The 25,951-nt window shown below is 60.1% G+C and overlaps 1 protein-coding gene across 2 annotated transcripts; it reads left to right on the top strand.

Moving 5' to 3' along the window:
* The first annotated feature begins 50 nt into the window (after nucleotides 1–50).
* Nucleotides 51–25,512, top strand: HHIPL1 (HHIP like 1). Of its 2 annotated transcripts, XM_012747106.3 has the most exons (9): nucleotides 51–339; nucleotides 5,427–6,073; nucleotides 9,659–9,802; nucleotides 12,141–12,469; nucleotides 12,885–13,011; nucleotides 15,108–15,253; nucleotides 18,174–18,255; nucleotides 21,771–21,853; nucleotides 24,130–25,512. In XM_012747106.3, exons 1-9 carry the CDS (start codon nucleotides 55–57, stop codon nucleotides 24,663–24,665), a joined length of 2,379 nt encoding a protein of 792 aa, XP_012602560.3. In that variant the 5' UTR covers nucleotides 51–54; the 3' UTR covers nucleotides 24,666–25,512. The 2 variants fall into 2 exon arrangements, with proteins under 2 accessions (XP_012602560.3, XP_075859840.1); XM_076003725.1 differs by lacking the exons at nucleotides 21,771–21,853; nucleotides 24,130–25,512 and adding an exon at nucleotides 19,854–20,484.
* The last annotated feature ends 439 nt before the right edge of the window (nucleotides 25,513–25,951 follow it).

The raw sequence follows: 25,951 nt of genomic DNA, 5'->3' as shown, positions 1-25,951 counted from the left end.
CCCTCCGCCGCCTCCTCCGCGGGCCGGGCCGGGGCGAGGCGGGGCGGCGGCGGCATGGCGGGGCGGCGGGCCGGGCCCGCGGCCGGGGCGCTGCTGGCGCTGCGGGCGCTGCTGGCCCTGCGGGCGCTCCGGGCCGCCGCGCACCCGCAGTGCCTGGACTTCAGGCCGCCTTTCCGGCCGCCGCAGCCGCTGCGCTTCTGCTCGCAGTACTCGGCCTTCGGCTGCTGCGCTCCTGAGCAGGACGCGGCGCTGGCCCGCCGCTTCGGGGCCCTGGCGGCCCGCGTGGACGCCGCCGTGTGGGCCGAGTGCGCCGGCTACGCGCTCGACTTGCTGTGCCAGGTGAGCCGGCGGGCGACGGGGCGCGGGCGGGCGTGGCCGGGCAGGTGGCGGGAGGGTGAGCGCTTGGCCTGGCCGCCGAGTCTTGGAGCGAAGATCGGACCCCAGCGGGGCGAGGATCAGGAGTGGGCGGCGGACTCCGGAACTTTAGGCCCCGAGTGGGGAGACCGGGCATCCCCGGCCGGCTGTTGGCTTTGTCATTCATTAACTTTGCGACTTGGGCCTTCTCTAGGCCTCAGTTTCCCCTCCTGAGACAGGAAAGACGCGGACAGACATCATCACTTGTTCAGGGGTCGGGGGCTGACTCCCTGGGATCCCTGGAGTCCGCCCCGCAGTACCCCACCCTGTCCGGTACCAGGGTCTGCAGGCTCACTGCTGCCCTGCCCGCCCTGGGAGGAGGGGGCAGCGCAGCCCTGCCGCAGGGGTGGCTTTGTCGAAGGCTGTATGTAGGGGTACGCTTCCCCCATGAGAGCCCCTCACCACTCCGATGCCCTAGGCGCTTCCAGCCCCACCTTTGCTGGTGGAGCCCCCTGCCTGGGGTGGCACCTCGCCTGGCAGGGGCTCTCGAGCCCACCTGAGCACATCCTCTGGTGCACCCTCCCTGCCCCCATTGCTACCTGCTGCAAGCTCCTCCATCTGTGAGTGTGGAGCCCGGTTCTGCCACCCCCTGCTGGGCCACAGCGTTTGTTCTCCTCCTGTGGGGTCTGCCGCCTGAGTGCCTGACCAGAACCGGAACCGGCCGGCAGGTGCTGCCTGGCTGAATGCAGAAATGGGGGCAAAACCCAGAAACCCCAAGGCCGCCCTGGCCCAGCACCTGGGCAGAGAGAGGCCTGGGGGGTAGAGGGGACCCAAGGGACAGAGCAGTGTCCCAGACTCAGCCACAGGAGGCAGATGGTGTGGGGAGGGGCCGGAGGGTGACTTGGAGTCAGACAGACTAGGGCCTGACCCTTGCATTGCCACCTCCCCGGCTGCACGACCTGGGCAGGCCTCTGCTGCACTTCAGTTACGGGATCTTTACAATGGGGACAACCTTGTGCCCCAGGGGAGCCATGAAGATCAAATGACACTTATTAGGGGCTCAGTAAATGCTTGCTGTGGACTTCTCTAGTGCTTCCTTGGCCCCTGCTGCTGCCTAGCCCTGGGAGGGACGTTCACAGTGTCACACAGCCCAGTAGTGGCTGAGGAGGGGACTTGGGGACATGTTCGTTGCTGATATGAACAGGGTATCCAGGTGGGAAGCCAGAGGCGCTGGGAGGATGAGGAGAGGGGCCCCAGGGAGCTCCAGAACACTCCAAAAGATGGGCCCTGCTCCTTTTGGTGGCCTCTGGCACTGCCACACTGCATCTGCAGGGAGCTAGAGGGGTCTGGCCGAGCGTCAGCCTCTCCCGTCAGCCTGGGGGCTTCTCGGGACCAGGTCCTTCCGTCTCCCCACCCCAGTCACATGGCAGGGCTCATGCACCCATGCCACATTAGTTTCGTGAGCACTTATGATGTGCCAGGCTCAGCAGGGCAACGAAGCGGGCAGGTCCAAAGAGGAGGAAGGGAGGGTCCACTCTGACGCTGTCCGCTGGCAGGAGGCCCCTCTCTTCCCCTGGGAACCGTCCCAGGACAGCTGGCTTGAGCAACCAGCGGTGGGATGGCTGCGAGCACCTCAGCCCAGGCGTCTCGGGGAGTGACCTCATGTCTGGAGTGAGCTTGCAGAGGGCAGCTGAGGCTGGGCCACGGTTCCCCTGACGGGGCCTCGTGGGGCACGCTGGTGGGCGGACTGTGCTCTCGGCCAGCCAGGGCCAGTCTGGATTCAGGGCCTCCCGATTCCCCTGGGGAGGTGGCCAAGGCGCCTTAATTAAAGGTTTCCATCAATGATGGCATTCAGGCCTTCACATCTGCGGGGGTGGGGGGGGTAGGAGACCCTTTCCTGGGGCTTTGCCCTGGTCGCCTGCTAGATGCCTGTGTGCCTTGGGGAGAGAGGACAGCTGTGGCCTGCGGTGCCCCAGTTGGCTGGTGTGAGCCTTCCCCATGACTGACCGCTCCTGCGGCTGGGTGGCGTCTGTAAGAACCTGAGGTCGTTGGCGGAGCCCGGTTCCTGATGGCAGTCTGCACACGGCGTGCTCCGTGGCTCGCGCGTTCAGCGGGCTCTCCTCTGCAGCTCGTGCGGAGTCAGCCCTGTGCTGCCGTGTGCCCAGAGGCAGCTGGCAAGTGACAGTCCTAGCCTCCCCTTGTTCCGTTCAGGAGACTAACACCAGAATGTGCAAGAGTATCCCCAAGGGGCACTGACCGCCATGGGGGCGTAGGGAAAAGGATGCGTCATAAATCAGGGAAGGCTCCCTGGAGGAGGGAACGTTGAGTTGCATCTTGATAGCTCATACCATTTGAGCACTTACCAAACAAATATTAATACTTGCATCATCTCAATTTATTCCTCCCAAATACTCTGAGGTTGGGATTCCTTTCCCCTTTTACAGATGAGGACACAGGGCCAGAGAGGCTAAGGAGTCTGCCCAAGGTCACACAGGGAATGTGTGCTCCGGCTCCAAAGCCTTCTCCTAACCACTCTGCCATGCTGCCTCCCTCCTTGAAGCCCTACTGTGTGCTGGGCCCTGGGCACCCTGCCCAGGGGCCCCACAGTCTGTGGAGAGGACAGAGGTGGGAAGAGATAGTTAAGTCCTAGCCGAGCAGACCTGCTGAGCCCCCTGCGGTGACACTGCAGGACAGGGGACAGCAGCTGTAGAGCGCTCAGCTGCAAGCCACAGCGGCGCAGTGTAGGGAATGTCCCGTCTGAGATACGCACAGAGCTGCGGGAGCACCGTGACGGCCGGGAGGGGCAGGCTCGGCCCTGGGAGAATGGAGGATAAGACGGGACCTTGGAGCTGGCCTTGAGTGAAGAACAGGAGTTTGCCAGACGAAGGAGTGAGTGGGGAGAGAAATCTGGCTGAGAAAACATCACGTACAAAGGCTGAGTCTTTCCAAAGAACGGGCGGTGGACGTAAGAAACAGGCTCAGGACCATGAGTCATGAGTGCCAGTGGCTGCGGTTGGGGCGGTGCGGTGGGCTGGCCGCCTGCCCTGCACCGAGTGGCCCGGGCAGCTGGGCAGTGTGGGACCGGGCTGGCTTCCCATGGGCTTTCCTCCCTCCCCCCGACGCCGTGAGGCCCAGTTGCTGTGGGCCTCCTCGCCAGCAGCCAGCGCTGTGCCCTCTGGTCACTTCCTACTTGTGGACCACGCTGGTGCAGGCCCCACGCTTGCATTGTGTGTAAGAGCACGTGGGCCACGCGCAAGTGTCTGCCGCACCCAGTGTCTGAGGCGCGGACGCTGACGCCTCCAGGCCGGCTCCCTGCGCGGCTCTGCGCGGGGCTGTGCCGAGTGCAAGGCTCTCAGGCTGGATTCCCAGCCTGCCCTGCTCCGTGTCGTGTCTCCGGAGCGGAGAGTGGTGCCTGGAGCAGTCTGTGCCCAGCGAGCACTTGTTGCGTGAAGTGTTTCGGGCTACTTTGGAAAGAGCACAGTCTGGGCGTCACGAGGCTTGGGGTACAGCCCTGGTTTTGCCACTTCTTGGCATGTGGCCCTCTTGAAGCCTCAGTTCCTCCCGACCTAAGAAATACGAGTCATTAGGACCGTGCCTTGCAGAGATGACATGAGGCCCACGTGCACAGCCCCTCCCGGGCCCGCCCTCAGCTGTGGGGAGAGACGACACCACGCAGGGGGCCATGCGGCCAGCCCGTCCACAGCATGTGAGACACGCTGCCCCGTCTGGGTCTGGGACAGTGGCCAGAGACCCCGGACACACATTGCCAAGTGGGCTTTGGCCTGTTGGATGAGACCCAGCCTCACAGCAGTTGAGGGGCCAGGAGGACAGGCTGTGGTGGCAGGAGTGCGTGGGCCTGGCCCAGGGCTTGAGAACACAGGGTGGAGGCAGCCTGCCACACCCCTGCACTCCTCTCCATACTGCCCCGACCCTGCAGGCCTCCTGTTGGAACCCGGCCTGGTCCTCCCAGGAGGGGAGGCAGAGCAGCCGTCAGTACCCCCCCTCGCTGGGGGAGAGTGTCCCCCAGGCCGCTGGGGCCCAGAGCTGAGTCAGACCAGGCCTCAGCCTGCCGAGCTCACCGCGGGGCAGGGGTGTGTGTCAGATACATATGCCGCGGTAGGGCTGTGACACAGGGAGGGCCCTGCTGACCCGGGAGCCGAGGCTCTGCTCTGGGCAGGCTGGGGGCGCGCGAGTGGGGTTTGGGGTGGGCGGTGAGGAAGCAGCCAGCACATTTGGGCAGACGTGGCTCACACCCTAGGCATATGACCTAGGGCTGGTGGCCTCCTCCTCACAGTCTCTGCTTCCACTCCGCACAATGGGAGGAACAACCTCCCTCCGCGGAGGTGGCCCAGGAGGGATGCAGATCACACAGAGCCCCAGCGCGTGCAGGCCCAGCCTGCGCCAAACCCCAGGAGCTGTTGTCATGTGTTGTTACCGTGTCTCCGGTAGTGATGGCTGTCACTTAAGGGTAAAGAGAGTTCTGCCTGCCACAGAAGAGCTGAGGGAAGGGCATGCCCATCGAGGAACAGCATGTGCTAAGGCTCAGAGGTGTGCAATGGCAAGGAGCGTTAGGAAATGGAAGGTGGGCAGAGCCGGATCAGGGAGTGCCTGGTTTTGGGTTTTGGTTTCTAAGCAGAGTGGGGGGCCAGAAGGTAATGTGGAGGGTGGGGTGGTCAAGGAGGATCTGAGGAGGTGAGCCTTGAATAGGGACCCAAACAAGGTGACAGAATCAATCATGCAGATGTGGGGCAGAGGCATGACAGCAAAAGAGAAAGGGCATATGAGGTGCCTCAGACCCTTGCTGGCATACAGCCGGTGCTCAGGAGCAGCCGCTGATGCTGTTGTTGCTGTCAGCAGTAGGTGTTGTGTTCCCTGTTTAACAGAAGCATTGCGGGGAGAGAGAGCAGGGAGGCTGAGGACGTGCCAGGCTAGGGTTTGAGGCCGTAGCTGAGACTAACCGTGGTAACAGAGGCGTTGTCCCCACTCCCAGAGCAGCAGACTGAGGCTCCGAGAGGGTGCGGCCTGCCCAAGCATCTCCAGGGAGCGTCCCTGAGCTGTCCCTCTCTCTGCAGGAATGCTCTCCCTACGCAGCCCACCTCTTCGACGCCGAGGACCCGTCCACGCCCCTGAGAACGGTGCCCGGGCTCTGCCGGGACTACTGCCTGGACATGTGGCAGACGTGCCGGGGCCTGTTCCGCCACCTCTCGCCCGACCGCGTGCTCTGGTCGCTGGAGGGCAACCGTGCCAAGTTCTGCCACTACCTGGCCCTGGACGACGCGGACTACTGCTTCCCGCACCTGCTGGTCAACGAGAACCTCAACTCGAACCTGGGCCGCGTGGTGGCCGACGCCAAGGGCTGCCTGCAGCTGTGCCTGGAGGAGGTGGCCAACGGGCTGCGCAACCCCGTGGCCATGGTGCACGCGCGGGACGGCACCCACCGCTTCTTCGTGGCCGAGCAGGTGGGGCTGGTGTGGGCCTACCTGCCCGACCGCTCGCGGCTGGAGAAGCCCTTCCTCAACGTCAGCCTCGCGGTGCTCACCTCCCCCTGGGAGGGCGACGAGCGGGGCTTCCTGGGCCTCGCCTTCCACCCGCGCTTCCGGCACAACCGCAAGCTCTACGTCTACTACTCCGTGGGGGTCAGCTTCCAGGAGTGGATCCGCATCAGTGAGTTCAGGGTCTCTGAGGACGACGAGAACGCCGTGGACCATGGCTCGGAGAGGTGGCTTCCCTGGGGGCCAGGCCCGGGTGGGGGCGGGTGCCCGTCCGCACCCGAGTGACAGCGTCCGTTCGTGTCCCGTTGTTAGCTATCGCCACCACGGAGCACGCGCGCGCGGTGGGGGGACTGGGTGACATGCTCTGGGGCCGGGGAAGGACAGTTCTGCAAAGCAGGCCTCACACAGGGTCACGTCCAAACCCCTCGACCAGGCCTGCAAGGCCTGACGTTGCTCCGGCAGCTCTTTCGTCTCAGGCTCTATAGATGGTGCATTTCACTGGCTCCTCGTGAAACCCCGTGAGGTTGTTGTTATTGTCCCCATCTTACAGATGAGGAAGGTGGAGGCTGAGAGAGAGGAAGTGACCGGGTAGGTCACACGGCCAGGAAGCATCAGAGCCGGAGCCCTGGTCTGGCCCAGGGGCACTGTTCTAGAGCCCCACCTGGGTCCTCTGCCCCAGGCCACCTGTTCCCCTTCCTGCCCCCAGGCTCATTCTCCTCTCAACGCCCACAGAGCCTGCTCTCTGCGTATGATATATGCGCCACCTGTTTTCAGAATGGGTGTGACCTGGCCTGGCACAAGGGGCCCCTGTATCAATCTGGGCCCAGTAGGAAATAAACCCCGTTTCAGGTGATTCACTAGCAGAATTTGATACTGGGGTTAGTTACTCGGATGTCCGAAATGATAACAGCCACCTGGGCTAGGAGGGGCCTCTGAATGTAACAGCTGAAGGAAGCTGCCTCCACCCCTGGGGCTGGAAGGACAAAGTGAGGTGGGGACACCGGGCTCCAGGAGCTGGGGCCACCCAGGGAGGCTGGCACCATACTGGGCCCGGGCAAGAGAAACTGGAGCCAGGGAGCAGGTGCAGCTGTTGCCAAGAAGCACAGAGACAGGTAGAAATCCACGGCCCTCTCCCCTCGCCAGCGTCCTGCCAGGGCCTTCTCCCTGCCGAAGCTGGCGGGATGCCAGCTAGCAAAGGAGCCTGGGAAATGTAGTTTGAAGGAGCTGACCCCCTGAAGTAGAGAGAAGGTAGGGTGAGGGCCAGGAGGTCTGAGGTCAGATTGGCAAATAACAGCAATCATGTATTTGATAAAATCTTGACATTGAACATATAAAAAGGAGAAGGAATCAAATATGCTAGCTGTGAGGATTTATGTGGATCTTGTGATGCAGCATTAATTTTGACTATGAGCTTCCCGGCAGCCAGAGCAAAAGTAGGAAATATCATCCTCATGGTCTCAATTGAGCCTGTACAATCAGTTCTCCAAGAGAGATCACATTTATCTCATGGGCCTGACAGCGGGGAGATGGAGGGACAGAATGGATGTGTCTTCAACTGTGACTTTTAAAAACTGATTCCTGATAAAGACTAAATGTGGAACACAAAATATACAGAAGAGCCTTTTTCAGAGTAGGGGTTCAGCACAGGTCCTCTGGGGACCCCACAAGTATAAGCCTAGAACGAGACTCACTCTGGAGAGAGGTAGGCGTGGGTAGCTCAGGGCAGGCAGGAAAGGCTGGTCCTCCTTGCCTGAGTCAGCTGTCGGTCTCCCTTCCCAGAGCGGGGGTCCCAGCGGGAGGGGCTGACGGACAGCCCGAGCTGTGCTCTACCGGGGTCTGTGCACCCAGAATTTGGGGCTCTGTGTCACTCACCAAGTCTAGTGGCCTCACAATGCAAAGACTTCCAGTCTTGGCCCTGAAGGAGCAGAGTCCTGGGTTCAAGTTACCTGACCTTTCTGTATGTCGGGTTTTCCTGTTCGCATAATAAATCAGTGGCCGATCCTGGCAGAGGTAACCCCCCTAAGTGTTTCAGCCAGAGGGAATTTAGTGCAGGGAGTTGATTACAAAGGCGTAGGAGAAGGAGAAGGAAGAGAGGAGGGTCAAGTTACCTAAAGATTTGCCTCTGCAAGAAGCTGCCGCCCCTCTTGGGTAGGAGGAAAAGAGGGGAAAGTTCTTGGCGCCGCTGCCGTGTTTGTGCTCTTGGTTCCAGGACGTCTGGGTGGAAACCGGGAGGCCGCGTCCCCCAGCCGCGGCTGCTGTCCCTGCAGCTGCTGCTTCTGGAGCCAGGAGCCAGGAGCCAGGAGCCAGGAGCCAGGAGCCAGGAGCCAGGAGCCAGGGCTTTCCCTGTCCTCTCCAGCCCTAAGCGCAAGGCGGCCGACTGGGAAGGACAGGCGGGAGGAGTCAGGCTTCTTGCAGCGGCGTGAGGGAGCTTCCCGAGGGGCGGGCGTGGAGCTGGGTGCAACCCGCACCGTCCAGCCTCCTGGCCCTAGAAGTTCCGGGACACGACAAATGAGGGAATGTGTAGAATATGCTCGATGTGCTCACCATATGTAGCTGGTGTGTGAGAAGCCAGGATGAGGAAGAAGCCAGTTGTGTCAGTGACTAGGTCGACAGTTTCACATAATCCTAACAGGGCAGGCGCTGGCAGTAGAGAGCAGTAGAGAAACACTAGACCAGAGCTAGAAGACTTGAGTTCTAGTCCCAGCTCAGCTACCTATGGGCTGTGTGACCTTGGGCAAGTTGCTCAATCTCTCTGAACCTCCAGGTCTTTCTTTTTTTTTTTTGAGACAGAGTCTCGCTTTGTTGCCCAGGCTAGAGTGAGTGCCGTGGCGTCAGCCTAGCTCACAGCAACCTCAAACTTCTGGGCTCAAGTGATCCTTCTGCCTCAGCCTCCCGGGTAGCTGGGACTACAGGCATGCGCCACCATGCCCGGCTAATTTTTTTTTTTTATATATATATCAGTTGGCCAATTAATTTCTTTCTATTTATAGTAGAGACGGGGTCTCGCTCTTGCTCAGGCTGGTTTTGAACTCCTGACCTTGAGCAATCCGCCCGCCTCGGCCTCCCAAGAGCTAGGATTACAGGCGTGAGCCACAGCGCCCAGCCTCCAGGTCTTTCTTGACACAATGGAGTGAATTATTCCAAATTATTCCAGCCCAGCTTACATACCAGATCTTTGTGAAAATCACTTGCTATAAGGATATGAAAACTCTTTTCCCTTGTGAGATGACATCCGAGAGAGGAGGTTTTATTGCTGTGATCTTTTTTTTTTTTTTTTGAGACAGAGTCTCACTCTGTTGCCTGGGCTATAGTGCCGTGGTGTCAGCCTAGCTCACAGCAACCTCAAGCTCCTGGGCTCAAGCGATCCTCCTGCCTCAGCCTCCCGAGTAGCTGGGACTACAGGCATGCGCCACCATGCCCGGCTAATTTTTTCTCTATATTTTGAGTTGGCCAATTAATTTCTTCCTATTTATAGTAGAGATGGGGTCTCACTCTTGCTCAGGTTGGTTTCGAACTCCTGACCTCGAGCAATCTGCCCGCCTGGGCTTCCCAGAGTGCTAGGATTACAGGTGTGAGCCACTGCGCCTGGCCCTCTTTCTGTTTTTTTTTTTTTTTTTTTTTAGTAGAGACAGGGTCTTGTTCCTGCTCAGGCTGGGCTCGAACTCCTGAGCTCAATCCGCCCGCCTCGGCCTCCCAGAGTGCTAGGATTACAGGCGTGAGCCACCGCGCCTGGCCTATTGCTGTGATCTTGGCTTGTGCTTTGGCCCATGTGTGAAAGGCTGAGCTTTGGTGGGGGGCTTATCTTCCTTTAGGATAATCTTGGAGATCGAAGAACCAGCCTCGAACCACAACGGGGGCCAGCTGCTCTTTGGGGACGATGGGTACCTCTACATCTTCACTGGAGACGGCGGGATGGCCGGAGACCCCTTTGGAAAGTTTGGAAATGCCCAAAACAAGTATGTGCTGTGTTTGGTTGGCTGGCGGGTTGGTTTACACACTCCTGGGCTTCTTCCACTCCTCCGGAGGGGAGTGACTTCCTCAGCCAAGCAGTGTAGGGCAGGGGAGAGGGCTCTGGGCCCAGCTCGGCTGCAGCTAGCTGCGCAGCCCGGGCAAGTCACTTGCTCTCATCAGGGGGGAGTGCTCACCCCCACGGAGGGGCTTGTCATGAGAAGTAAAGGCAATTGTGGTTTCCAGGGGTCAGGCACAGAGCCCACTTGTCACAGGTGCCTGCCAGGTGACATCAGCGAGGCTCTGGGAAGCTAGGATTTTCTCTAAGGCCAGCCCAGCCCTGCTGGAGCCCCGCTGGAGGAAGGGCAGGGTGCTCCCCAGATCAAACGGGAAGAGTGTGCTGGTTGGAGCAGCGTGGCGTGGGCACGCGGGTGTTCTGTCCCAGGGTCACCCATGGAGACGCAGAGGTCAAAGTGCAGGTCTCGCTGTCTTACCCACTTCCTAGCTTGAGCAAATGAGCTTAGGAGCTTGTTGCTTTCCACATGTACACACGCACGTGTGTGTACACACACACACACACACGTGCACGCACGCATGCACGAGTGTAGAGCCTTGTGAGTGTAAACAAGGATTTTCAGGGCTCTCGAGTCAGCCCCCTCCATTCCCTTAGCCAAAATGACAAAATCGTCCTCAGCCCAGAAAGCAAAAATAGCGAGTATGATGTTGATTACAGTAATTAAAGTGCTCACAATTTGTGACTTGTGCTTTTACATGTGACGGTGTTAGAGTCATCCCAGCTTTCTCATGTTTGGGGTATGTTTAGAGATGAAGCTGAGAAAATAGAAATTAAGGATTTGTGGATAATTGGGCAGAGCTTAAAAACACTATTTTGCTGTTATGAGTCTTGGTGCGTGGTGTGCGGGCTCAGGGTGCGGGCTGAGCGTGGCGTGGAGCAGGCTGGGGCTCAGACAGGGGTTCGAGGCCAGCAAAAGGGGCTTAACCACAGGCCTCTATGGAGTGGGGCATTTTGTCATCATTAGGGAGGACACGTGTTAGCTGTCCCTACTGATAATGGAAACACTAGGGTGCTAATGCGATGTGAGAGTGGCTCAAACTATATCAGCCCCGACTTGAACGGCAGCCTGAAGGGAGTACATCGAATGCCAACAGTGAGGGGGAAATGATACATTAAGCAGGTGCATCAGTAATCACGGATGAGACCAGGCACAGTGGCTTGCCTGTAATCCCAGCACTTTGGGATATACCAAGGCAGATGTATCACTTAGGGCCAGGAGTTCGAGACCAGCCTGGGCAACATAGTGAGACCCCCCCATCTCTACAAAAAATATTAATAAAAATAAAAAAAATTAGCCGGGCATGGTGGCACATGCCTGTAGTCCCAGCTACTCGGGAGGCTGAGACAGGAGGATCACTTGAGCCCAGGAGTTTGAGGCTGCAGTGAGCTGTGATTGCGTGCCACCAGTGCACTCCGGCCTTGGCCACAGAGCGAGATCCTGTTTCTAAACAAATAAAAATAGAAAATCATGCATGAAAAGGCAGTGCTCCTCTCCGTACTGTCTTCAAGCATATTGCAGATTTTCCCCATCACGGGTTACTTTTGTCATGAAGCTACGGGTCCCCATAGCTGCATGGAGGGCGGGGCTGCGCCCCTGTGCTCTCCCCTTCTCCCAGCCCTCACCTGCACTCTCTGTTCAGGGCGCTGACTTTGCAGTCATCCAGTCACGGACTCAGCAAGCACTCCTTGGTCGCCTGCTATGTGCTGGTCACTGAGCCGGGTCCTGGAAGAAAACTGTAAACAGGAGTCATTTTCCTGGTGGGATTTTCACCCTACAGCACAGTCCTGCGGGACTGAGTGGGTCCTAATATCACAGCTGAGGACACTGAGGTTCCGGACAGTGTTGCGGTCACCACCCTGGGTTTCCCGGGCCAGGCTGCCTGGGCAGGATCCCAGCCCTGCCGTTTCCGTGTGGCAGCTGGCGCGGTGTTTGGCCTCTCTGAGCTCAGCTGCGCCATCTGCAGAGTGGGGACCATCATAGTGCCCGCCGACTGAAAGGCTGCCGTGAGGATGAAAGGAGGAAAAGGAGATGCGTTGTGTCCAGTGCTTGGCACAGGCCTGGCGCACGGGCGAGTGCCGGGTGAATGTTGAATGCATGAACGAGGTTTCCAGGCTGCTAAGTAGCTGAGCAGGATGGGACCCGCGCTGGCGCCACAGCCCAGGCTTCCTCGCGGCTGGCGCAGCTGTCAGCCCCGGGCCCCTGCCCCTGCCCCTGCCCGTGCGCCCTGGCGTGGGGCGACCCCGAGCCGGCGCGCTTTGCCCGCCCGCAGGTCGTCGCTGCTGGGCAAGGTGCTGCGCATCGACGTGGACCGCAACGAGCGCGGCCCGCTCTACCGCATCCCGCGCGACAACCCGTTCGTGGGCGACCCCGCCGCGCGGCCCGAGGTCTATGCGCTGGGCGTGCGCAACATGTGGCGCTGCTCCTTCGACCGCGGCGACCCGGCGTCGGGTGCGGGCCGCGGGCGCCTCTTCTGCGGCGACGTGGGCCAGAACAAGTTCGAGGAGGTGGACCTGGTGGAGCGCGGCCGCAACTACGGCTGGCGCGCGCGCGAGGGCTTCGAGTGCTACGACCACAAGCTGTGTGCCAACGCCTCCCTCGGTGACCGCCCGCGCCTGCGCCCCGGGGACCATGACCCGGATCCGCCCCCGCCCCCACCCCACGGGCTGCGCGCCAATGCCTCCCCCCTGGGGGACCGTCCCCATTCCGCCTTGGGTACCCCAACATCTTGGATCCACAGCCCCATCCCAAGGGTCGTGCACCAGCGCCCCCACCCGGGACCTCCTCGCGCCTCGCTCGCTCCCGGGTTCCTCCCAGCCCCATCCCGCGCTGGCACCCCTGCAAACACGCTTTCCACCCCGCCACGCCGGCGGTGGGCGCCGCCGTCCCTCTGGGACCGCAGGGCTCAGGGCTGCCCTGTAAGCTTTGTCAGGGGGAGGGGACCCATTGCCCACACCCCGGAATCCATCTGGCGGTGGACCGGCCACCGCGTGCTCATCTGCCCCCCCTCCTGCAGACGACGTGCTGCCGATCTTCGCCTACCCGCACAAGATGGGCAAGTCGGTCACGGGGGGCTACGTGTACCGGGGCTGCGAGTACCCCAACCTGAACGGCCTCTACATTTTCGGCGATTTCATGAGCGGGTGAGTGGCCTACTGCCCTGGCTGCTGCCCTTGGCTCCCTGGGACTGTGCTAAAAAGGAATGTGTGCGTCACGTGCACAACTGCTCTCACACGGGTCCGAGGAGTGGGGCAAACACCCGAATCCTCCCCCTTTTTCTCCTGATATTGGCCGCCTCAGTACCACCGTGGCAAAGTCACAAGGCTGGACTCCTGTTTAAGTGCAGTTCCCCCACTCTTCCCCTCCCCCCTGAGGCTCAGGGGCTCTGGGCCTGACAGCGGTTCTGATGGGCAGGAAAGCAGAACATGAGCAATTTCCCGGCTCTCAGGGCCACCCTGCTCCTGGGGAAACCGGACCTGCCACTGCACCAGCTGACGTGCTCGGCTTCCCCTAGCCAGGGATGCAGGCAGCACAGGTCTAGGGACCCTGGCCCTGGTTGGGAAAGGAAGCTGGAGAGGGCAGTGGCCTGAGGCCCCCCTGCAGGGGAGAGGGGAGAAGGGCCTGTGGGGCCCCCCCGAGCTGACCATGGTGGCTGGTGGTGCCTTGCTGCTGGGTTCCTGTGCTCTGGGGCCATGTCACCTCCACCCACTGAGACCCTTGAGGGTGTAGGGGGGCGGGGAGTTAGTGATGTGATGAGTCACATCACAAACAGGTTTTGTGGCAGGGAGGAAACACGCCTCCTGGGCCTGCCGTGAGCCAGCCCTGTCCCCAGGGGAGCTTATGGAGCCCCGTGACCACCTGGGTGTCCCCTCATATGGAGAGGAAGCTGAGGACCCGAGAAGCCCCGGGGAGACACACGCCTGGCACGCCGCTTGCCAGTGCAGGCTGCGATGGCCGGGTCTGAGTCCTGGCCACTTACTGGCCGAGTGACCTTGAGCCTGTTACATCACCTTTCCTCACCTGCAGTTTCCCTACCTGCAGTGGAGGTGACAGGACTACCTACCTGCTAGGCCGTTCGGAGGACTGAGTCGGTTAACACACATGCAGCACTCAGAATCTAGTGGTAGTAGATAGTGGCTCTTAAGGATTCCCACCCTGCCTCCTCAGAGGGCAGCCCAGGAGAGGAAATAAGGACGCCCAAGGCTGTCGGGGGGATTGTCACCTTGCAGAGGCTGCTGGCCTTGTATTCAGTCTGCAGCCTGTAGCTGAGAGAGATCCCTGACCTGAACCCCTGGATGTTGCTTCTTCCTCCCAGATCTGCCGCTTCCTCTGAGACTCAGCTTTCCCATCTGGAAAATGGGTCCAGATGAAGCCTGCTTTTGCTCCGGATTCTCCTTTCCTCCATCTGTCTTTTTTTTCCGGGGTGCCTAGGTCTTCTGACCATAGAAATCCAGTTAATTTTGCCAATATTTCCTAAGCCCTTCTGCTGGCTCAGGCTTTGGGCCAGGGCCAGGCCCGGGGTGACAAAGGTGAGAAGCACGTCACACCTGAGTCAGGAAGATAGACCCATCCTCGGCCCACTGGGTCCACTGCAAGCTAAGAGCCCAGGCGCTGTGCTCAGGGAGCCTAGCTCGCAGGCGGTCAGGGAGGGCTTCCCAGAGGAAGGGGTGTCTGGGCAGGGCCTGGCAGTGCCAGTGGGTGACTGCCAAGCAGAGAAGGAGTAAGGGGAAGATTAGCATATTCCAAAGATGACTTAGCTCCAGCTCCTGATCTGAAGTGGAGGTAGTGCCCAAGTATGTGCAAGCTCCCAGGCACCAGCCTTGGCGGGGTCTGAAACAGGGGTCAGCGCTCGAAAGTGCTGTGCCCTCTGCTGGCCGGTGGGCTGCACTGCACTGAGGCGGCAGTGACCGAGCTGGTCTTGTTCATTCATTCCAGCGTCTCTCTGGTAGGTGCCAGTAAAGGCGGCACACAAGGCCAGCTTCATGGATGAGCAACTTGTGCAGTCACACAGGGCCCATGCTCAGAAAAACCGACACTCGGTCTAATGCTCTGGGGTCACCACCTCAATAATTTTTGACCAAGTGGCCCTGAACACTCATCTTGCACTGGACCCTGCAAACTACGTATGGTCCGGGTTGCAGGGATGAGTAGATGAGTGGGTGGGTTGATGGATGGATGGATTGTTGGGTGGGTTCCCCTGGGGGCCAGTCACGACCTCACAGCTCATCTTCCTGGGCAGGCGTCTGATGTCCCTCCGAGAGAAGCCGGGCACAGGACAGTGGCAGTACAGTGAGATCTGCATGGGCCGTGGCCAGACCTGCTTGTTCCCAGGCCTCATCAACAACTACTACCCACACATCATCTCCTTCGCGGAGGACGAGGCCGGTGAGCGCTCCTGAGACCTCTCCATCTGGGCTGCCCATGCCGGGGGCTGGACCCCCACCTGTGGGTCCTTCCAGCCTCTGATGCAAGGGGCGGAGCGTCAGGCCTGAAATGACCTGCACGCCGGGGAGGGAGGTGTTCAGTGGGCTGGAGACCTTGCTTGTGCGTCCGTGGGCAAGTTCTCACCTCTCTGAACTTCCATTTCCTCATCTGGGAAATGGGAGCAGTGACCCTCCCTTGCCCCCTCGCCTGGGCAGGCTTGCTGTGATGGTTAGAGCAATAATGTGGGTAAGAGTCTACAGCAGTCAGCGGACCAGGAAGGATCTGGAATAGTGGAAATGCAGGCAGGTAGGGGAAGAGAGCCTCCCCAGAGACCTCCACTGGCCCTGGGTTCCAGATGGCAAATGTATTTAGAGCATTAAATGAAGCCACATTACTTCTTCAAAGTGGGTGAACACAGCCTTCTTGCTGGTTAGTGGGTCCCACATTCAGGCACTTGTGTTTTCAGTGCAAGGGACAGAGCAGGGGGGGAGAAGAAGAGGAGCCAGGGAGCCTGGAGCCTGCTCCGGCCTCAGCCTCCTGTCTTTGTTCTGGTCCTGGGATTGTCATCAAACAAAAGCTGAGGGGCCCCCAGTGGGCCCTGATGGATGCTTGTTGGGGTTGCTAGGCAACACCCATCCTGGCCTTTGGAGGGGTATTCCCTGCAGGGCCCCATGCCCAGAGCCCCCTGGGCGAGTCTGGGAAACCTTTGTTGAACCATAGAATCTGAATTTCCAAAGGGATGCCCCTGCCCCCACTGCTATCCTAAAGCCCACTGGGCCCTTTCTTTTGGTCAGTAGGAGGTTAATGGGTTTTGGAAGAAGGGGATGGAACAGATGCAGGGCCTGGAAGGAAAGTGCAGTTCCTTAGCCCTCGGAGCATGGAAACCCAGGAGGAGACACCTGCGAGACAGCCCCCAGGGACGGCTCTGGTGGGTGGCCCCCAGGAGGCACAGAGCTCTGGGGACCAGCACAAACAAACCTTTCCTGCTCCCGGCTCCAGCTGCCGCCTCTCTAGTTGTTTTTTGGACACTTGCAAGTTCCAAAACAATGATCTCTGCTGGCCTGGGGTGCTCCAGGGACCGCCCACACCACAGAGACCAAGAGGACAGCATGGGCGGGCGGGCTAGGCTGGTGGGGGCGGCTGCGTGTGCATGGGCCGGAGGCCGCAGGTCCCAGCAGATCGGGCGTCTTGGAGTCTGCTTGGCCCGATCCTGCCACTTTACAGATGGGGAAACGAGGCCGAGTATTCATGCCCAGTTATGGGGTGGGGCACCGTGCCCAGCCTGGCCCCTGGAAGCCTCCCGGAGCAGGGCCAGACGAGGGGGATGGGGAGGGTGTTCCGGACCAAGGCAGCAGTGCAGGCAGGGAGTCCCTCCAAGGTGTGAGGGCTGCATGGCCAGAGGGGAGGCCGGCCTTTCTCCAGGAAGACGCCCAGAGAGGGAAGCTATAGCCCAAGGTGGCTTGGTAGGGCCATCTCGCCAGGTTGCTCTGACTCCTGCAGGTTGCATCACCACCCCTCCCCCACCTCCCTAGTGGGGCTGGTGCTCCTGGAGGGGGGTCAGGGGTCACTGCTACTCAGTGTCTGCTCTCCTCATCCCCCAGCCCTGTCACAGCTGGGTCCACCCCAGTTACACTAGTTGCCCCTCAAGCATCTTTGCGGAATTCCCTGATTCCCTGGGGGACTTTTGATGCCACCCCTATGAAGCCCTCCCTGACTGCACCTGTCCCCAGGGACATGCTTTCCTCCAATCTCTTACCAAGTTGTCTGTTTCAGCCTCTTTGGGGAACCCGCCCATGCCCACCCTGTCCCCAGCCCTGGGGGTCTCTCCGCTACCCTTTTACAAGGATAGAGGTATTTGCGTGGCTGAGTCCTGATGTTGAGCCACTCGTGGCTGTCTCTGGGCTCCCAGCCACATGCATCCTATGTCGGTGTGCGGTTGGGCAGCAGACCTTCTTGAGTTCTGGGCCTGGCTTAACCATTCACTGCTGTGTCACTTTGGACATGCCACTTGACCTCTCTGAGCCTCTGTTTTCTTGTCTGTAACATGGGCATAATGAAGTCCATTTTTGGACATAGGTGCCTCTGGCAGCGGGGGTCTGGGATAGGATTGGGATGAGAAGAGCAGGGAAAACTAACATTCCTGATAGCGTCCTCGAACATTTCCTGAGAACGTCACAGCACCAGGTGATGTTATTATAACTGTATCGTTACATTGTCACCACGGCTCTGAGAGGTGGAGACACTGAAGCTCAGCGTGGGGCAGTGGCAGAGCTGCCGGAGGTCACACAGCTGGGCGGGCGGGCGGGCTGGAGTCACACTCCCCACCATACGTACTTTCTGCCCTGCCTGACAACAGCGGTGGCTAATACTGAGCACTTACTCTGTGCTCTTTTAATGCTTGTAACAGCCCCATAGGACGTGCCCATTTTAAAGATGAGGAAGCTGAGGCTCAGAGGGTCGTGTGTGCCTGCAGGTCACCCAGGAAGTAGTCGGTGAGGGAACTGGGCTGTGGACCCTCGTTTGTGCCCAGAGGCGTGTGGTGCTGGGCATGAAACCACCTGGGCAGGGACCAGGGTGGGCTGGGTCACCAGGAAGGAGGCAAGATTGGACGTCAGAGCCGGGGCGGGGCGGGTGGGGGATCCAGACAGAGCAATGGACACCCAGGACCCCACACTGCAGAGCCCGTTGGGCATGTCTGGACACCTCTCCCAGCCAGGTTTTAACCCTGGGGGCTGGCAGCTGGGCTGACCTAGAGCCCTCACCTGTGGCTGGCTGAGGGAGCCTTGATTTCCGGTCCTCAGGGCAGCTGGGGCTGAGGCGGGGCTGGCCAGGACAGGATCCCAGGCAGTGTTCCCGTTCATTGCCTTGTTCATTTCCGCAGGGGAGCTGTACTTCATGTCTACCGGCGTGCCGAGCGCTGCGGCTGCACGCGGGGTCGTCTACAAAGTGATCGACCCCTCCAGGTGAGTCCCGTGTGTCCGGGACGTTAGCTGAGTGCCCGTCGTCTGCCAGGACACCTCCATTACCTCATTCCCCCTCTACCTCTCCCTAAGGTGGGTATTATTAGTATCCCCATTTTTCAGATGAGAAAACTGAGGCCCAGAGAGGGAAGTGAGTAGCCGAGCCTGCACCACTGGTGAGGGGCAGGTGCAGTATTCAGTATTTTTTTTTTTTTTTGAGAGTGCAAAATATTTTATTCAACAATTTGCAGTGTAACAATTTGCATTTAGGAAAAATAGCAGCTCCCACCTGCAGGAAGCTTCTAGAATCAAAAGTGGTGAGCAGTCCACCAGAGAACATCGGGCAGGGCTGGGCTGGAGGAGGTCCTGGAATCCCAGGACCTCACCAAGGGACACAGGGCTGCCTGTCCTCAGGGACAGGCCTTTCTCAGAGTGACAAGAACAAATGCATCCAGTCAGACACGTCTGTGGAACAGCCTGGAAAACAGCCTCAGGGTGCGCACAGACAGACAGCACTTTTCAGACAGGACGGAGCAGAAGCCGCCACCTGGGGCGGCTGAGCGCTGAGTGGAGGCTCGACTCAGCTTTCTTGCCTGGCTGCCCTCCCTGCGTCCAGCCTCTCCCTGCACCCCAACCCCCGACTGGCCTCTGAGGGGCCTCCCAGATACCCTGACCCTGTGTGATCCTGCACCTGCCCCGGCGGGGCGGCACCATCAGGTGCTGGCTAGAACACACTGGGGCTCCCCACTCTGTCTCCATCTCTGCCTCTGGGTGTAAGGCCACCAGCTCTGTGCCCGGCGATGTTCCATGTGTAACTCATGGACTTCTTAGCTGCCCGTGTTACAGGGCTGAGTGAGTGCAAAGATAGGAAGTCACGGGCTGGGCAGGGCTGCAGCCCACCGGGCCCAAGTGCCTTCCCCAGCCCACTGTCTTCTCCAGGCCCTGCCTGCCCCTCGTTCAGCTCTCGTAACCCAGGTTTGTAACCTGCGAGGTACACGGCTGTCTCCCAGCTGCTCTGGAAGTCTCCAGGCCAAGGCTGTCTCTTCATTTCTGCAAAGTCAGCCCGGCACCAGGAGTGGCACAGAGCAGAGACGCAGGGATGTTTGTTGAATGAACAAATGATCGTCTTTCTCACGCAGCTTCTCAGCCCTTAGACTTGCACTTCTCTATGTGGGCTTTGCCGCCGGCTGCACCCCTGCTCAGCCCGCCTCGGGGTGGGACAGCTGGAGCCCCCCTCCCGCACAAAGCCCGAGTCGCACTCCCACAATCTGGTCGTGGTTGGCAGACCCTGGGACACCCCGCAATGTGTTTAAGTTCAGTTACCCTGAACTTTGAGACACACTAGGTTTGGACAAATCCAGAAATATTATAGCACTTAAAAATTTTTAGAGTAGTTTTAGATTTACAGATAAGTTGCAAAGGTAGTGGAGGTTCCCATGTACCCCTCCCCCACGTGTCCCCTGCTGTTGACATCTTACGTGACCACGGTACACCTGCCAAAACTCATCAGCTAATATCGGCACCGTACTATTAATTAAACACCACACTCTTTGTTTAAAGGATTTTTCTAGTTGTCCCCTAACGTCCTTTTTCTGTTCCAGGATCCCATACGACATTTAGTCACCTTGTCTCCTTAGTGTCCTCTGGTCTGTGACAGCTTCTCAGACTTTCCATGTTTACACATTTTTTTTTTTTGTAAAGCACAGACATATTAATTGACATCTTTTCCTCAAGAAAGACATAATTACTTCCTCCTTTCATCCGTCTTTCCTGCTTCACCGAGGTCCCATCCATCTTCGTCTGTGTCGTGTTTGGAGCCCGAGAAAGCTTGGCGTTCTTCGTTTATTTATCCCTATTTTGTATAAACGTTTCCATGTTGCAACATCACCCTCGAACAGGCTGTTCCTGATGGTTGTGTAATGTTCTCCTGAGTCACTCTGCCATAATTGTCTTATCCATTCCTTGGAATCTTAGGTTATTTCCAATTTTTACAAAAGAATGCTTCTCTAAGGGAATGCCACGTGCATTGAGCGGCTGATTCCTGCCAGATGTCGCCTTAGATCCGTCATCTCCTTTGGTCTTTGCAGCACCCCTTCCCTTGGGGCTCATTGTCCCATGCTGTAGAGCTGCCGTCCCCAACTCTAAGGGACCCAGCCGCAGACGGTCCCTGGTGCCAAAAGGTTGGGGACCACTGTTGTGGTAGAGACATAGGGAGTGTCCTGCAGATATCTTGTGGTTAGGAGGAGCCGGAAGCAGGCTGGACCCTCCCTCCCACCCTGACCCTTCGCCTCCCCTTCATTTTTCTCCTTTGGAACCAGCATGTCCCTTTGCACCCACAGACTGCATCACAGCCCTGTCACAGGAGGTCTGCAAAGCAAAGAAACAGGGAATGGCGGGGTGGGGGTTGGGCCATCCATGACTGCCCAGGCAGAACTCCTATGGCATTTTGGGGCGTATCTCCCACTCGTTTGCATAACAAATATATTTTTTTTAACATAATTTCCCAAAGGAACGAAACCCCTGCCAGTCCTATCTGAAGCGCGGGCATGTCCCTGGGGGGCAGAGCTCCAAGAAAACTCAGCTCTGAGAAGCGTGTGTGCCTGCTTGTGTTTCTGCAGCCTCTGGGGACAAAGGCCCGTCCCTCCTTGGTTTCCCTCTTCTGCCAAGCTTGTTGGAAGGCCGCTCCACGTCACGCGGCTGCTCGCCCCTTGGGCTTCCCGCCTCGGGCTGGCAGAACCCTATTCAAGTCGTGTGCCCACGTGGGTCAGTCCCGGAATAGTGTCGGTCCCATTCAAAGAACCACAGATCCATAGCCAAAAACCAATTAAAATGGAATTCCACTCCCTCCTGTGCCCCTCAGAGATGTCACAGCAGACCCAATTCATAGCCCTGGCACCCTTCTTAGACTCCTTTCTGTCCCAGCTCTCGCAAACCCACGCCAAGGCCCCAGTCCCCCGCTCTGCCCCCAGCCCCCGCCTCATCCTTTAGGTCGGCTTGACCCTCCCAGGCCCTCCAGGCGGAGGACTTTCTCAGACTCAGCTTCGCCAGCGATCCAGCAACCAGAGGGGCGCAGAGACCCTCCTCAAAGGCTGCGAGTGGGGGGCGAGGGGAGGCAGAACCGGGCTGCAGTTATAGGAGTCAGACCGGCAGGCTGGGGTAGGGGAGGGACTGGCGTTCGATGGCACCCGAGGACAGAGGCCATGCTCTGAATGAGAAGTGGCTCAGGCGCGAGTAAGCCTCCAGCCCTGGTGCCATTCGGGCAGAGGCCAAGCGGGCGCCTGGCGGGCTGTTACGGAGGTTTGTGTCTTAGCATTGGGCTCTCAGAGTCCTGGGGCATCTGGAGATGCCACAGGCCACACGATAGGCGCTTACTAAGTGGCCACTTGTTGCTATTGTTCCTGTCCACACCTGCCTGACCCCTCTCTCCCCTTGCTGCAGGGGAAGGGCAGATGCCAGGGAGACACACTCAGGGCGGGGCCCCAAGGTGGGACTCATGACCTCCTCTGTGTCCTTGGCAGACGGGCGCCACCTGGCAAGTGTCAGATCCATCCTGCTCAGGTGAAGGTGAGGAGCCGCCTCGTCCACTTTGTGCCCAAAGAAAGTAAGTGCCCACCAATGGGGACACTGCGGCGGGTGGGGGGAAGGACTCCTGCAGCTGACACCTGCTGCCCCTCCAGCCGATGCCCGCCCCGTGCCCAGCACTTGCCTGGCACACATTAGATGTCGTGTTAAAGTCGGTGGAACTTTAAAGTGGGTCCTGCTTGACTGGCCACAACTCCTTAAACTAGGTCCCAGGCCGTGGGTGGGTGGCCCCAAGGGGCTGCAGGCTTCAGAAGGAGCAGAGCAAGGGGAGCAATAGCTGGTGCCTGGCCAGGTGTGCTCAGAGCTCTCGGGAGGGACGGAGAGAGATGACATATCTGTGTGTGAGCAAGGGAGATTGGAAAGTTACTTGAGGGGAGAGGGTGGCCTTTGGGCTGGGCCTTCCATGAGATGGTTCCACATTGACAAGCTTGGTGAGGAGGGAGGAGGGGAGGGGCCAGGAGGTCACAGATGACTGCCCAAGGGGTCTGGGGCCAAGGAAAGGGCATGCCCGGAGGTGGGGCTGTTCCACCAGCCCGAGTTAGGTGGGAACAAGGACCCAGTGTTGCTGGATCTTCAGTTCTCAAGAGGAGCAGGAACCATCCTTCGTTCCTGCACCACCTACATGAGCCTTGCTGAGCGGACAACTGTGGTCCTTGCCTTCTCAGCCTGTTACGTACAGTCTCCAAATTCGAAGTGTTGGCAACTAGTTCAAAATTTTAAAAACCACTCTGTAGGCCAGAGGAAGTATTTCAGCAGACCGAGTGTGCCGGCACGTTGCCAGTTGGTGGACGGGGTGTGTCGGGGGTAGATAGGGCAGGAAGGGGGTGGGCAGGAATCTGGGAGGGTGGGTGCCCAGCCCCAAGGAGGGGGTGCCAGGGTAGTGGCAGGCTGGGGTAAGGGATGAGCTCAGCGTTTTCAGAAGTTAGTTCTGGCCGCAGTTGGTTTCGGGGCTTGGAGCATTTCCCATTCACTCATTCAGCAGTGTCTGCCGCTTTGGTTAGTTACCAGCTCCGGGCTGGATCTGGGGCCACTGGGAGAAGTGAGACCAGGCCCTGCCCTGGCTGGGACAGATACAGAAGTCATTTAGTATCCCAGGCCCTGTGACTGAAGTGTGTGCCAGGTCCTGTGGACCGACTTAGAGCAGTGGAGTCTGTGGTGGGGCTTGGGGTTCCTGGAGCCTGGAAAGAAGAGGGGCAGGGTGCTGGAGGGGTGGAGGGTGCTGGGGGGAGGACAGTGCAGGCAGACGGAGCAGCAAGAGCCCAGGGGAGGAGCAGGATGCCCTTCCCTGCGGGTAGCGCAGAGAGCGCATCTCGGAGCTCCGGCGCTGGCTTACGCTGGCCTTGTGCCGAGAGGCCCTTCCTCGGCCCCATCTCAGTGGTCCTCAGAGTGGGACTGGCTGGGGCAAGGGGATTAAAGGGGTTAGGCTGGTGGCCCAGGATCCCCCCATAGTAACTGTGTAGCCTGGGATTCAGCCCTCCCCTGAGGGATGTCACGCAGGTGGCGCCCAGTACCTGGCACTGCCCTGCATGGGGTAGGGCTGGACACAGCGCCGGGTCTGACGCAGAGTGAGGTGTATCCCTGTGACTGACCTGGGCCAAGCGTGCCCTCACACCCTGCGGGGACGGAGGGAGACACCCGCCTCGGCTCCCAGCACCTGCCGTGCCCCAGCCCTGCCCTGAGCTCCCTCCCCCTCAGCTCTGGGCCGTGTGGGCCCAGCCACACACCCGGGAGCTCCCATCTGGCCTGCTGGGATAGGTGGCAGGGCCAGCAGCCTGGGGAGCTGGGACAGAGACTCACCCTGACCAGCGGTCCCTGTGTGGGTACAGCTCCCATCCTGCTGGTCCCTGACGGCCTTGGACCCTCAGCAGTTTTACCTGTCTCTAGGCCTCAGTTTCCTCACCCTAAAACCAGGAGCAGAAAGGGTGACCTGCTCCTGGAAGCCCTTCCAGCCACCCCTTCCCTTCCACTGTGCTCCTGAGTTTAGTGTCAGGGTCTGTCTCCCTGCCAATCCAGAGAGTCCCAGGAGGGCAGGTTTGGGGGGAGGGGGCGCAAAGCAGCTGCCAAGAGTGTTTGCTGAATGACTGAAGAAGCACCTGGCACCCAGCTCCAGGCTGACATCCTGTGAGGTCAGGGTGACCTGGGAGGCACGGCTGGGACCCCAAGTGACACCCCATCTTCAAAATTTGAATGGAGAGCAGATGAAGGACATCCTTCCCTGGGGTCTGTGTTCCCCAACAGGCTGGAGGGTGGCACGGGCAGCGGGCCCCTCTGACAGCAGGCTCTTCCTCTGCGCAGAGTTCATCCGGAGGACGGAGAGCACCCCACGGCCCACCACTCGGGCGCCCACCCAGGCGCCCCGCCGCAGTCGCCCCACGGCGGCCCCACGCAAGCCCACCCCGCGGCCGGCACGGCCCACCCGGCGGCCAGGGGGCCGGAGGGGCGGCGGGCGGCGGCGGGGGCGGCCGAGCACGGCAGGCCCGGCGCCCTCCGACGGCGCGGTGCGCCTGGTGCGGCCCGCAGGCCTGGGCCCCGGCCGCGGGCGCGTGGAGGTGTTCGTGGGCGGACGCTGGGGCACCGTGTGCGACGACTCATGGGACGCCAAGGCTGCGGCCGTCGTGTGTCGCCAGCTGGGCTTCGCGCACGCCGTGCGGGCCAGCAAGCGCGCTGAGTTCGGCGAGGGCCGCGCGCTGCCCATCCTGCTGGACGACGTGCGCTGCGCGGGCGGCGAGCGCAACCTGCTGGAGTGCACGCACGCCGGCGTGGGCACGCACAACTGCGGCCACGCCGAGGACGCCGGCGTGGTGTGCAGCCATGAGGACCCCGACTTGTAGGCCAGAGGTCGCTGCCCTGCCAGGCCAGCCTGCCTCCCGGGGAGCCTGGCTGGGGCCCTACTGCCCCGTGTGCGCCGGGGGCTGCAGGGCACCTGGAGGAAGGGCTGCACAGCAGGATCACATCTGGCCCTGTGACCCTGAGGACTGAGGGCAGCCACCCTTCAAGGGCAGACATGGCCCCTGGCTGTGTTAACAGAGGCACAGCCAGCAAACGCAGGAAGAAGACCGGGCTTGTCCTGCCCGCAGCCGAGTGGAAGATGCCGGATAAACTGGAGCAGGGCCTGAGGAAGGTGGCCCAGAGAATGTGGACTGGTGGCTCTGCAGGCAGAGGTGCTGGAGAGAATAGGAAATCGTTCAGTGGGGCAAAGAAAAACTCCTCTGACCCGTGGGTCCAGGGTGACCCGTGGGTCCAGGGTGACCTGGGTCTAGGGTGACCTGTGGGTTGTGGCTGCCCAAGGGAAGGTCAGGTTACCTGGGAGGAAGCCAGCGCCTGTCTGGGGGAGGGTCCCTAGGGAGGACAGGATGACTTCTGAGGCTGCATGCTGGCCGGGTCATCTCGGACTTCACCTTCGTGCCAGGCCGTGTGGGTGCCCTGGGCTTCTTCCCACCCTGAGGCCTCACCCTTTCCCGCTCCCAGGACGGGAGCCACCGCACTGGCTGGGTAGGGCTCCCACCCTGGCTCCTCTGTTGGGGGCCACCTCTGTCACCTCCATCCCCATACTGCTCAGTGGAACCCCGGGGACCCTCTGGTTCCCGTGTCGAGCCGACCAGGCTGTGGGGCCAGTGCGACTGCTGATCCTTTGTCACCCAGGGCTGTGCCAACAACAACATGGCTGTTCACAAACCACCCTCCTGCGTCTTCTCTCTGCCCTGTGCCTGCCTGGGCGCTGGCGTGGGGGTGGGGGCCAGGCCCGCAGCCTCCCTCCTGCTTCCCAGGCAGAGGTTCTATTGCTCGCCCAAGCCCTCAGCCCTGCTCTGCGCCAGGCCTGTGGAGGGTGTTAAGTACAGCTGGGCTCAGCCTCTGGGTGGGGGGCAGGGGTGGTAAAAAGATGGGTCACTGGGCAGTGAGGACACGATGTGGCCTATGTCAGGAGGTGTAAGTGGTCCGGGTGAGGCACACAGACCCAACCTATGCATTGGGGGTGTTTGGAGTCGAGCTGGCACCGGGTGGGGCGCCAGGCAGGCAGATGGTGCAGGCCCAGTCTAGCAGGCTGTCCCAGCTGCTCAGTGGAGCCACGTGTAGCATAAGCAGCAGGAGAAAGCTTGAGGTCACCCTCTCAGACTCG

The sequence above is a fragment of the Microcebus murinus genome, chromosome 6, assembly GCF_040939455.1.
Source record: "Microcebus murinus isolate Inina chromosome 6, M.murinus_Inina_mat1.0, whole genome shotgun sequence".
NCBI classification, from domain to species: Eukaryota; Metazoa; Chordata; class Mammalia; order Primates; family Cheirogaleidae; genus Microcebus; species Microcebus murinus.
This window is presented reverse-complemented; position numbering and strand designations above follow the sequence as displayed.